The following is a 12255-nucleotide window of genomic DNA, read 5'->3' as shown; positions in this document are numbered from 1 at the left end:
ATATCATTTTCAGTGTCAGAATATGCACCTTTTAAAAAAATAAAAAGCCAATAAAAGCTTATTTTATAGTGTGCAGTATAAAATATTGGTTATTTCATACTGAACATGGAGGTAAAAATAAACGTAACAACTAATTGAGCCCCATCACAGATTTTTATCTCTACTTTTACCATTAAATAAATCATATTATAGCTCAAATACGTTAAATATTCTGTGAGCTAAATAAAATTGTCATACTTCTAAAGATATTTCACAGTTCTCAGTCCAAAAGCAACTGGAAATGTGAAATGGTCACATCTCGAAACCATTACTACCGGGTTTTATTGGTGATTGGTTTTGTCTGTCTCTCAGGTGTCCCGTCTGGAGCAGACCTGGATGGCGTTACGCCAGCGACACACAGAGGGCGCCATTCTCTACGAGAAAACTCTGAGGCCGTTCATGAAGAGCCTGAATGACGGGAAAGGTAGAGATCCTCCTACAGTTTGCACCTCACGTGTTTCATGCCTCTGAAAAAAACAAAACAAAAACATGCTAATACTGATATGTGGGCTGCACCTTCCTCTCAACAACATTTTTTGGTCTTGAGAGCAACAACATGATGTAAAAAAGTTATCAAAGTAAAGTTTAATACAAGATCTAGCTTACTAAACATTTGTGAACCTTTATTCTCACATGACAGCCATATATATTCTGAAAGCATCTAAACTAACAGTGAAGCTAATGATGCAGATTCTAGTAAATCTAACCAGTAAGAACATCTTACTCAGTGGTGAAAGGAAATCACAGCTGATCATTTTATTTTCTTCTTTTATTCTCTCGTTATGAGGAGAAACAGCAATTTTTTGTCATAGTGGCAGCAATACGCTGCTGTAGATAAATAACATCAGCTTCATCAATTGGTTCAATCTGCTTGCTTACACAACAGTTCCACCTGACAGGTAGTATAATATTTGACTCATGTTTACGTAACAACTAGTTAATATGGTTTTAATTTAATGATACTGCATGAAGTAAACATCTAAGTTAAAACTAGTTTGAACTTATGAACAGCTGCTGCAACCAGCTCCAGGTGGCTGGAACTGGCAGGAACATGCTGAGGATGTCTACAGGGCAGGTGGTGAAATAACAGGAGATGTTAATGACTGAAAAACAGGAAAAGGAGCAAAAATGTGCAAAGTGTCGAAACAGAAGTAGCCGTCGTGTCACTGAAGGTGTGGCCACACTGAGAGTTGGGTGTTTCTGTCCATCTTGGTTTGTTTCTGAGTCACTTGTCTGCTCATTGATTGTCGTGGATAGACAGATGATAGATAAAAACATTTGGTAGAGATGTCTATAGTGTATAATCATGTAAACCAGGTGAACACATTTCAGTGAAAAACATTTGGAAACAGACAAAAGCAGCAGACGAGTGTTGACTCTCCATCTGTGTTTTCCTCCAGAGAGCTGCCCACTGTCCAGCACCACCTTCCCCCACGTCCTCCCCCTCCTGTCTCTGCTGGAGAAGAGCGTGGCGGTGGGCGAGGGTACGGAGCCGTGGGAGACGGTGGAAGCCGGGGTGGATGTGGTCATGTTCCACCTGGGGGCGGCGAGAACCGTCGCACAGCTGGGAGGCATCTACCGCTCCAACACTGAGAGCAAACTGCAAGGTAAGAGTGAGAGCAGAATGAACACACACACACACACACACACACACACACACACGCACAAATAATCAGTAGAGCACCAAATGTGGATTCATCCGCCGCTGAAAATAGTCCCCAACTTTGTCATGGAAATGTTGCACCTCACTGCTGGAGTTAATATAATAATATTTCATAATGTTTGTGATTGTTTTAATTAGTGTGTCTGTGAGTGTGTGTGATTATTGTTTTGTGTGATTTAAGTGTATCGTTTTTATCTTATATTTATGGTATGTTGCGTATTTAATGTTTTTATGCATGTATGTTTTTTTTAATTACATATTTAACAAAAGTCTTATCCTTTACATAAGAGATGCAATTATTATATTATATTTCTTAAACTGTTTAAAACAATTAAATTCAGTAAATGACTCAATTCAATTTAAATTCAATTCAAATTAGCTTTATTGGCATAACAGATCAGAAACCTATATCGCCAAAGCAGTACAGAAAATTATAAACATTGACAGATAATTAATAAAAATACAACTAATGTGCAAATATCAACAATAATATTAAATACAGTATAATAAAAGGCATTTTTTTACAGATTTAATCACACAGAAACATGTACTACAGAGCTTGTTTCTCTCAGATTATGACAAGATTTAACATATATTGCAGCTGTTACTGCACATTGACTTTTCTCTCTACATAGATCAGGATATATATGATTTACTTTTTCAAAGAAAACCTCTCTCAGATCCCTATATTTGTCACAGTATGATAGGAAGTGAGATTCTGTCTGTTCTGTTTTGGAGTAAAACCTCCTCTGTGCTGCTACTTTTGAATAAAGCACAAACACTGATTAACCGGACGATGTGTTGCTGGTGTTTCAGGTTTCCAGGAGCAGGCCGAGGTCTTAGAGCTGTTCCACACCGACTTCCAGATGAGGCTGCTGTGGGGGAGCAAGGGAGCCGTGGAGATCCAGTCCCTGAGATACGCCAAGTTTGACCAGGTGTTGACGGCCTTGTCCAACAAGCTGGAGCCGCCTGTCAGACCGCGCTGACCTCAGACCTGTTCCCATCGTTTAACCTGAGTCCAGGTTGGCTGAGCTCCCCCCCACGTGCTCACTGAGTATCAGATATTCTTCTGTTGGACACCGAGCAGCTCTTCCTGGCAGTTAAGGGGTTAAAGGTTTTGCTCAATGGCAAACTGGAAAGTCATTATAAGGGAGATCATGACGATGCTCCAGTAACAAGCAGCAAATCTAAACCAGAGTCTTAAGAGTACGATGTTGCAGTAGGCCAGAACCTCCCCAAACATGTAAAACTGCGGTACTTAAAAGGTGAAATGACCTTTTTGGCCTGTGTTTTCTTCACAGAGGTCAGAGGTCAGAGGTCACCTTTGCCTCTAGGGTTAGAGTTTGAGCTGAGGCTGAATCCAAATGTCCAAACTTCTCCGGATTAGCAGACTTAACGGGTGCATTCCTGTGAAGCAGGCCTCAAGTGGACTTCCAGAGAGTCCGCTTGGACTGCAGACCTCACTTAGATTACCCATAATTCACAGCAAGGACATAAATGTTGGAGTCATAATAATAATAATAATATTACATTTGATTTTAAGCGCCTTTCATGTAACCCGAGGAAACTTTAAATACAGAAAACAAGCAAAAAAATGATGTTAATGAAAATGAAATGAATGAAAAAAAGTATAAGCAGAACAGGAAGTCTACTGTTTGCAAACAGTTTTTAAACCACAATAATGAGGTTTATATTGCATAAACTGTTAAAGTCCTCCTCCACTCAAAAACATGTTTGTCTTCTTGTTCCTTCAGTTGGATGTTTGTTCTTCTTCTCTGTGCAGAATGATGTATGTGCAGAGTTTGTTTTCACATTCATCTTCTGAAGGAGGAAAGTTTCTCTGAGTTCACCTTAAATCTCAGTTTAACACGTCAACCTACGAGCAGGATTTGTGACATCACAACAAGTTTGTAGCCAATCGTGGTCCAGTATGTAACTTATACAAGTGTGATGTGGAAACTTGAAGCCTCCAGTTGCACAAACACTGAGAATGAACTTTACAGTGAAGGAGGAGACATCTGGTGTCCAGCAGGAAAACTTTAGAGATCAACAATGTTTATATTTTCACAGATTCTGGATGTTTAATGAGGGAGAAGGAGGAGATGTCCTTGATTGAACTTATTTGTGGAGAAACCATTTCAGACACAAATTATTATTCAAAGCAGAGCATTTTTATATGTTGTAGAACATGTCTGGAGGGGATCTTTAATACCAGGCTGTATCATCAAAAAGCATTCAGAAAAAAATCTTTAAAATGGGTTACATGGTCAGGAGTTTTGATTCATCACCTTCAGATACTTGATGTGATGACGATGAACACGTCACAGAACGTACAACAAAAGTTTGGGAGTCTACGAGTCTGGAGGGCGCACATCTGGATTCAGCCACTCAAAAGCACTTCATCAGGATGTTTGCTTCAGATTTGTCCATCCTAATGTAATGGTTAACTACTAACAGCAGCATCTTTTGAAGCTGAGGATAGTTTCTGGGATAAGTCAGTAGGTTCGAGGATGGTGACGGTACGGGGGAGCAGGAGGTACTACAGCACTGTGGAGGGACTAAGAAACTGCAAAATATACAGCATTACAGGTTTACAGCCGCTGCTTTGGTGTTCATTTGGATTTTTTTCTGAGGAACCAAAGTGGTTGGTTTGTTCTCATTGACTACTCTGTGTGCTTAACTGAGGTCTTGTTTCAAAGCACCAGTGCCAGAGTCAGAAATCAGTGTGTTCTCCTGTCAGTAACTTTTACAGAATATATGAGTATATATATGTAAATGTCTTACAAGTGGACATTTGTCTGACAGAGGACCAAAATGTGAAGAAAAGATATCAGTGAAATGGACAGTAGCTACTGCGCCGGGTTCAGTGCTGTCATGGTACAGTCACATTGTCTTTTGCAGGATGAATGAAATGTATTTTGATGATAAGAGAGGCTGTGCCTCAGCACGGTAACTCATTGTTGTTTTAATGTAATATATAGAAATATGTTTTTATGTCTACCCGAAGGCTGGACCTTCCTGAGAGGTACAAATGTACTGAACTGTATGTCAAATTGTAAAACGCAATAACAGCTGAGCAGAATAACATTGTATCTACATTTCCATATTTGTATTATGGTTATCATTATGTGTTAATCATTAGGATTTCCTAATTTCAAGTGAATATTTAATGTAACCTTAGATGAGCTTAGTGATGCTGTGATTAGTTCATTTAATGTTCACTTCTTGTTCTCTCTCATTGTGTCCTTCATAATAAAAACTTATCACACATAACTCTTATTATGATTATTGTCATTGGAGTGTGACATGGAATGAAGTCAGTGAAGGTACCAAACATTTCTAACACCTTACACAGTATTAACATGATGTAATATTTATGTGACATGTAAATAAAACATGTTTACATCACTCTCAAAGACAGTTTAAATGTCTGATGCTTATTTCTCAGCGTCCACTGAGGAAAACATTTGAAATGAAACCTGACTCACGCTGCACACCGTCAAAAGGAAAATATTTACACTGATCTTACACTTGTTTGAAGAAATTTGGGATTTTCCCTGTTTCTTTCGAGGTGTGATGAAATGTGAGGTCATAAACTGACGCAGAGGATGTTGTGATGTTACAAACAAATCAATACCAACTTCCCCTGGAGATCAAACCTAAATCTCTCTGAAGAGTATAGTCATCTTTTTCATGCTCAGAAGATGATGATGTATTAAAACTCAAACATCAGACTTGCACCATGGCTCCATAATATTCCATTTTCACATTAATAGCACCCTCTGCTGTATAAATTACATATTCTATGCTGGTTTATTCTACTGTATTTTACTGATATACACTATTTCAGATCAGTCCACTGCAAATATACATGTTTATAGTGTCTGCACATTTATTTTTTCTGTTTGATTTTTAAATAATATAAAATCTGTTTCCAAGCATTAGGTTTCTATTCTATTCTACAGTGTCAGACATATTTTTAAACATATAAAAACATTCAAATTTGAATATATTTCTAATAAGATAATATATTTTTTTAATACAGCTGTAAAACATATAATTACATTGTATAATTTTTTCCAGATGCTTTATTTATCTCTGTGCTTTCTGGACTGTGATCCTCCAACGTGTCCTACGCCCCATAGCGTAGGACACAGAAGGCACAGAAGGTGCCTTCTGGGAAATGTAGTCCTCTCCGTCACTTCGTTGCGTGTTACGCGACGACATCCTGTTAGTAGTAAAACTACAAATTGGCTATCAGTCATCGTTAGCAGACGGTCCGCTCAGGGGTTTCTGTCTGCCAGCAGGCAGCCAAAATGTTGGCCATCCTGTCTGTGCTGCTTTTATGTCTTTTTAACCCGGTCTGCTGTGTTTTTCAGAGACTTTACTGCACAATATCTGACAACTGCGACTGCGACTTTAAGCCGAATATCAGAGGTAAGACGTTATGTTTGTGTCCGGGCTAGCTAACTTAAACTAACGGCAGCTGCTTCTTGTTAGCCAGCTAGCCGGGATGAAAAGGTAAAACCAACGTAATATGTAGTTTTCCAGGTAGCTTAGACACCAGTGATATGTTTTGTTCCAGTGTAGAAAGTGTTAGTTAACTGGTATTTTAGTTTAGTGTGTGCTCTGCTAGCTAATCTGTCAGGTTACTGTTATGCTAGCTAGAAAAACAGGCTGCTCTCATCGCTTTTACAGTTTTCCTCCGTTATTTTGATGCAGTGTTGGACAGAAAAGGCTTGTGAAAGTGACACAAACACTAAACCTGTGTTTCTATTTGCTAAACAACAAATTCATGCTCCTATTCTGCTGTGTTCTCACTCAAAACAACTTTCTGTATTAGCACAGAGCATCAAATAATAAACCCCTATAAATAAGTATGGATATATGCGTATTTGAACAAAATATGATATCTTTCATGTCATAGACTTTAAGCCACATCACAGTTCACATCTGTCTGACATCTGTGCCAGGGAGCTGTCTATTAGCTGGTCCAGTACTTGTGTTCACTGGTCTGACAAACAGGATGTCAAAAGGTCTTAGATTATTTCTGGATCAGATGCTCATATGTGTGAAGCAAGTTTTTTTTGTGTTTGTTTGTTTGAGAGTGCTATTTTCACTCTACTACCCCTCCACTCTGTAGTTGGTTGGCACAGTGTTGTTATAGGTTAATTCCCAAATTGATTTGCATAGATTAGACATCTTTCACAAAAGCCTTTCGTTTCTGTCAGCGTTCGACCTTTGACACATGTATCAATATAGAAGGGAAACAGATCATTTGGACCTGTCAGATATCCTCCTGATGTTCTCATCTGGTGTTGCTGTCGGTGTTCCAGCTGTGGTTGTGTGTGTGTGCTCAGCATCTATAAAGAGGAAATGGTTAGCGACGCAATTTGCCGCATTTTCCTGTTGATACAGAGTCTTTGTTAATTGTGTGGACCTTGAGGAAGCGTGGGGGGAAGTGGTTCTGCTTTTAGTGTCTCATGTGGTCCTCAATAACCTGCTCTTTTTACCCCTTTGTTTTGATTTGTTCTGTGATCACTCCCCAGAAAGCTCAGACTAAGTCGGTGACCGTCATCATATTATTTTTATATTATATGTTGCAAGGATTGTATAATTTTCACAGGCTTCTTCTGTTGGTGAGCAGATCATTAAGTCATCAGTCATACTGTAAGAGTGTGCTCCCCCCTAGTGGACTTAACCCTGATAGGTTTTCTGCCAATGCTGCAGAGAAGATTGCTGACAGTACCCCTAATCTAGTCCAGGTGTACGTCTTTCCTTTTAAGAGGAAGGCAAAACCAGTACTGGAAATCACCCACTGGTACCATGTTTCTGTGGTCTGAACACACAATCAGGAGGGAGAACACATTCCACCATGAAGAAGATACCGCTCCTCTCCTGTTCCTCATCTCTCTCTGGGTCTGTGGGATGAGGATCAGCTCGTGTCTTGCCTCTAGTCTGCGTATATGGCGATCCTTGTCCTGGGCTGAGCTGCGCTGGCGGTGCTGTGGGGGGGGGGGGGGGGGGGGGGGGGTCAGGATAGATGCCAGGACTGTGGTAGGATGGAGGATTGTGGCTGCCTTCTTCTTCTTCTTCTTCTTCCTCTTCTTCTTCGTGAGGGTTGTTTAGTGGTTGAAGCCGTCATGGCGGAGCCGCGTCTACATCAGGATCCCATGTATCTGTTTTGAGACCCTGCACAGACTGGGTAGAAGCTGCTCTCTGACCTACTGCTGTTGCTTTTTGCTTCGCTGCTTCTACATATCTCTCTTTTATTTACCTCTTCCTGCTACAGCGTAAATGCTTTCCAATCTCCAGTAAACGGACTGAACTTCTTTCTCTCTTTATTTTACATCTCTTCTGCTTTCTTTTTATCTCCCTCTTCCTTTTTTTCCATATTCTTTTTTAATTGTTCCAGCTGTCTTGAGGGAAGCCTAATGCTCTCACCCAGACCTCAAAGTGAGACTGATTTTATCACATCACTTGGTTCTTTATCTTGTTTGCTGTTTTTGGTGCCAATCTCTCAGCAGTCTGGTTATAATTACTCTGTAATTATCAACAATTCATCACTTCTATACAGACTCTTTTCCTTTTTCCTGTTTTTCAGTGTTGCTGTTCAGTTTATGGCCGTCTGCGCTTTGGTCTTTTCTTTTTTTAATTTAAGAATCAAACCTTGGCCGTCACACACTGTTCATACTCTGACCTGCAATCAGCCTTCATAGCAAACCTTTGACCACAAGCTATTCATTCATTCATAAACACGTCATCAGTCATTAATAAACAGGTGATTTAATCCTCAATAAAGCTTTAAGAGAGCAGAAGGTTTCACTCTTTGGGTCAGTAAATTAATGACAACACTTTACTGTCGTGTCATACATCAGAAATTAATGCCAAGTCATGTGATATATTACTTTTAGCCAGTTAGGTAACAGTAACATCACATGTGTTTTTCTTTCCTGTCAACCAGACCTGGAGTGGGACCTCTACAAGAATGTTTACGGACAACATCTGGCTCAGGACATCGTGTCAGAGGAAGTGGCCAAATTCCTTCAGAATAAAAGCCCAGACCGGCCCCTGGTGCTGTCCTTCCACGGCTCCTCCGGGACGGGGAAGACGCTGGTCAGCTCCATGCTGGGAAATCATCTGTACGGCTCAGCGATGAGCAGCCCGTACGTCCACCAGTTCATCCCCACGCTGCACTTCCCTTTACCCAACCGGGTGGACGAGTACAGGGTGAGTTAGAGAGCGCTTGCTGTGTGCCAGTGTGCTTCCATCTTGATTTAATCGCTTCTTGCAGTTGTTATGAGCGATCACATCCTCTGCTCTGCCGCTGCAGGAGGAGTTGAAGAGTTGGGTGCAGGGGAACCTGACGGACTGCGCTCGCTCGGTCTTCATCTTCGACGAGATGGATAAGATGCCTCCAGGCCTCGTCGATGTCCTGGAGCCCTTCCTGGGTCCCTCCCACGTTGTGTTTCGCACCAACTACCGCAAGGCTATCTATGTCTTCATCAGGTACACACAAAAATACACACACACACACACACACACACGTCAGCTTAAAAATGTGCTCTGCAGCTGCTCCAAAATTCACCGTCTGGCTAGAAATTCAAATTATTATTAATGATATCAACTTTAGAAACTAAAGACAGAGTTCACTCTAATATAGAATAAAGTTGTGATACTTTCAGCTCCTCGTCTTTCGAAAATCAACTGAAATTTATCTAAAAAGCAAGTTTTTGACAAGCTAGCTGACATTTAATCTAAACTGAATGTGCAGGTAGTTGTTAAATTTCTCTCCCAGAGACGCTTCAACAGGAAGTTTTCATGAAAACAGTCGGTAAGTGTTGACTTTGACTCTGAATGTGTGTTTTGTGTGTGTGTTTTTTCCCCTGCAGCACCGCGGGGGAGGAGGTGATCAACAAACTGGTTCTGGAGCACCGGCAGGCTGGACGGGACAGAGAGGAGATCCAGCTGGCCGACCTGCAGGACGCCATCGCACAGACGGTTTACAACAGCAGCACAAGTAAGATTCCTTCGTTACTGAACATTTAAGGGCATGTTTATTACGTCACAAGAGGTTTTTACCTTGTTTTTCAGTGACTTATACTTATTACCATGTAGTCTCTTCTCTTTTCATACATTTGGAAAAGCTTTTTAAAATGTTTGTATTTATGATTTACAGTGTACAAACAAACAAATGAATATTCAGTTTGTTACAGATTTCTGTATCATGTTCGGCCCAAGAAAATAGTTAAAGCCTTGTCAAGTTATCACATCAATAGTTTTTATGCCTTTATGTTGAAATTATTGTTGTTTTTTTACTTTTTATGCTGTTGTTAGATAGTATCTTATATCTTGTTGCTACCCTAGAAAGACAGCTCCTTGGTTGAACATCTTCTTCTGCCTTCTTCTTCTTCTGCCTTCTTCCTTCTTCTTCTTCTGCCTTCTTCCTTCTTCTTCTTCTGCCTTCTTCCTTCTTCTTCTGCCTTCTTCCTTCTTCTTCTGCCTTCTTCCTTCTTCTTCTGCCTTCTTCCTTCTTCTTCTTCTGCCTTCTTCCTTCTTCTTCTTCTGCCTTCTTCCTTCTTCTGCCTTCTTCCTTCATCTTCTGCCTTCTTCCTTCATCTTCTGCCTTCTTCCTTCATCTTCTGCCTTCTTCTTCTTCTGCCTTCTTCTTCTTCTGCCTTCTTCCTCCTTCTTCTTCTGCCTTCTTCTTCTTCTGCCTTCTTCCTTCTTCTTCTTCTGCCTTCTTCCTTCTTCTTCTTCTGCCTTCTTCCTTCTTCTTCTGCCTTCTTCCTTCTTCTTCTGCCTTCTTCCTTCTTCTTCTGCCTTCTTCCTTCTTCTTCTTCTGCCTTCTTCCTTCTTCTTCTTCTGCCTTCTTCCTTCTTCTGCCTTCTTCCTTCATCTTCTGCCTTCTTCCTTCATCTTCTGCCTTCTTCCTTCATCTTCTGCCTTCTTCTTCTTCTGCCTTCTTCTTCTTCTGCCTTCTTCCTTCTTCTTCTTCTGCCTTCTTCCTTCTTCTTCTGCCTTCTTCCTTCTTCTTCTTCTGCCTTCTTCTTCTTCTGCCTTCTTCCTTCTTCTTCTTCTGCCTTCTTCCTTCATCTTCTGCCTTCTTCTTCTTCTGCCTTCTTCTTCTTCTGCCTTCTTCCTTCTTCTTCTTCTGCCTTCTTCCTTCTTCTTCTGCCTTCTTCCTTCTTCTTCTTCTGCCTTCTTCTTCTTCTGCCTTCTTCCTTCTTCTTCTTCTGCCTTCTTCCTTCATCTTCTGCCTTCTTCTTCTTCTGCCTTCTTCTTCTTCTGCCTTCTTCCTTCTTCTTCTTCTGCCTTCTTCCTTCTTCTTCTGCCTTCTTCCTTCTTCCTTCTTCTGCCTTCTTCCTTCTTCTTCTTTTGCCTTCTTCCTTATTCTGCCTTCTTCCTTCTTCTGCCTTCTTCCTTCTTCTTCTTTTGCCTTCTTCCTTCTTCTGCCTTCTTCCTTCTTCTGCCTTCTTCCTTCTTCTGCCTTCTTCCTTCTTCTTCTTTTGCCTTCTTCCTTCTTCTTCTGCCTTCTTCCTTCTTCTTCTGCCTTCTTCCTTCTTCTTCTTCTGTAATATTTAGTATATGTTATATTTATTATTACCATTAGCTGAGAAGCTCAGCAGCTCCCCTGTCAGCCTGATTTAACCAGAAACTGTGTTGTTTGTTAAAGAAGAAGAAGAATACTGGTAACTTTTTTTCACAAGGAGGCTTTTTAAGAAGTAAGAAAAATAAAATAGATATTTAACATCTAGTGTATAATAATGTTTTGGTAAACCTGCTCTGTGCACTGCAGCGGTGCAGAAAACACACAGATGAAACATGAACTTGTCTTTGTTCTTTGGATCAAACAGTCAGAACTGAAGTGAGTTTCTCTCTCCAGGTGGGTTCTTCCACTCCAACATCATCCAGCAGAAGCTCATCACCCGCTTCGTTCCCTTCCTGCCGTTGACCCGACGACACGTGGAGCGCTGCGTCCGCTCTCAGCTCTGCCAGCGGGGCTTCTGCGGCCGCAGCGACGTGGTGAAGTCGGTAGGGGGCGACATGATCTACACTCCCGTCCAGGGACAGTACTTCTCTACTACCGGCTGCAAGGCCGTCCCTGCCAAAATCAACTTCTTCCTGTGAGCTGAGACGAAATTTGTTTCTTTTGATTTAACGGACTGAAAGAGAAACTTGACCCGAGGTTAGTCTGTGAGGAAAAGGAACTCTGAGGAATCAGTTTCCTCTGCATGGAGGTAAGAGCAGCATCTCTGCAGGACGCCTTCTGTAACTCTCCGGATCTGAAGCAGTTTTGTGCCGTCGACGCTGAAGTCCTTGTTGTCGTAGCAGTCAGTACATGTCCAGCTGTGTGCACGGAAGAGTTTATCCCCTGAGCGTTGTTCAGTATCCGAACCAGGACTCCTCCCACGCTCTACCTCACACCCAACGCTTCCTTTAATTTATGAACTCTAAGTTGGTACAGTGTGGTCTCGGATTCCAAAGGCTGCTAAAGTAAAATGATTGTTTTTAATTTTGATTTTATGCAGTATTTATGCATCTTTTTTTTT

At 41.1% G+C, this 12255-nt stretch overlaps 3 protein-coding genes across 4 annotated transcripts in view; 2 read left to right on the top strand and 1 right to left on the bottom strand.

Annotated features, from left to right (window-relative positions):
• The window catches only part of sh2d3cb (SH2 domain containing 3Cb), a 39757-nt gene extending 36275 nt beyond the window's left edge, over positions 1-3482 (top strand). For both annotated transcript variants that reach the window (XM_042420611.1, XM_042420613.1), the window contains exons 9-11: positions 352-463; positions 1440-1646; positions 2519-3482. In XM_042420611.1, coding sequence (XP_042276545.1) covers positions 352-463; positions 1440-1646; positions 2519-2688 — 489 coding nt within the window. In that variant the 3' untranslated portion in view covers positions 2689-3482. The remainder of the gene's footprint in view (positions 1-351; positions 464-1439; positions 1647-2518) is intronic.
• The window catches only part of LOC121903507 (spermatid perinuclear RNA-binding protein-like), a 216377-nt gene that overhangs the window by 169768 nt on the left and 34354 nt on the right, over positions 1-12255 (bottom strand). The window lies entirely within an intron of this gene.
• Positions 5935-12224, top strand: tor2a (torsin family 2, member A). Its single transcript, XM_042420623.1, has 5 exons — positions 5935-6139; positions 8667-8932; positions 9036-9211; positions 9595-9722; positions 11589-12224. Exons 1-5 carry the CDS (start codon positions 6019-6021, stop codon positions 11831-11833), a joined length of 936 nt encoding a protein of 311 aa, XP_042276557.1. The 5' UTR covers positions 5935-6018; the 3' UTR covers positions 11834-12224.

Source organism: Thunnus maccoyii, chromosome 9 (assembly GCF_910596095.1).
Source record: "Thunnus maccoyii chromosome 9, fThuMac1.1, whole genome shotgun sequence".
Lineage (NCBI taxonomy): Eukaryota > Metazoa > Chordata > Actinopteri > Scombriformes > Scombridae > Thunnus > Thunnus maccoyii.
This window is presented reverse-complemented; position numbering and strand designations above follow the sequence as displayed.

What these genes read in the sequence shown, in the direction of transcription:
- tor2a (XM_042420623.1), top strand. Translation starts at nt 6,019, where the DNA reads ATGTTGGCCATCCTGTCTGTGCTGCTTTTATGTCTTTTTAACCCGGTC. An exon ending in CTTTAAGCCGAATATCAGAG is followed by an intron (nt 6,140 to 8,666) that starts GTAAGACGTTAT and finishes CCTGTCAACCAG; the next exon opens with ACCTGGAGTGGGACCTCTAC. An exon ending in GCTATCTATGTCTTCATCAG is followed by an intron (nt 9,212 to 9,594) that starts GTACACACAAAA and finishes TTTCCCCTGCAG; the next exon opens with CACCGCGGGGGAGGAGGTGA.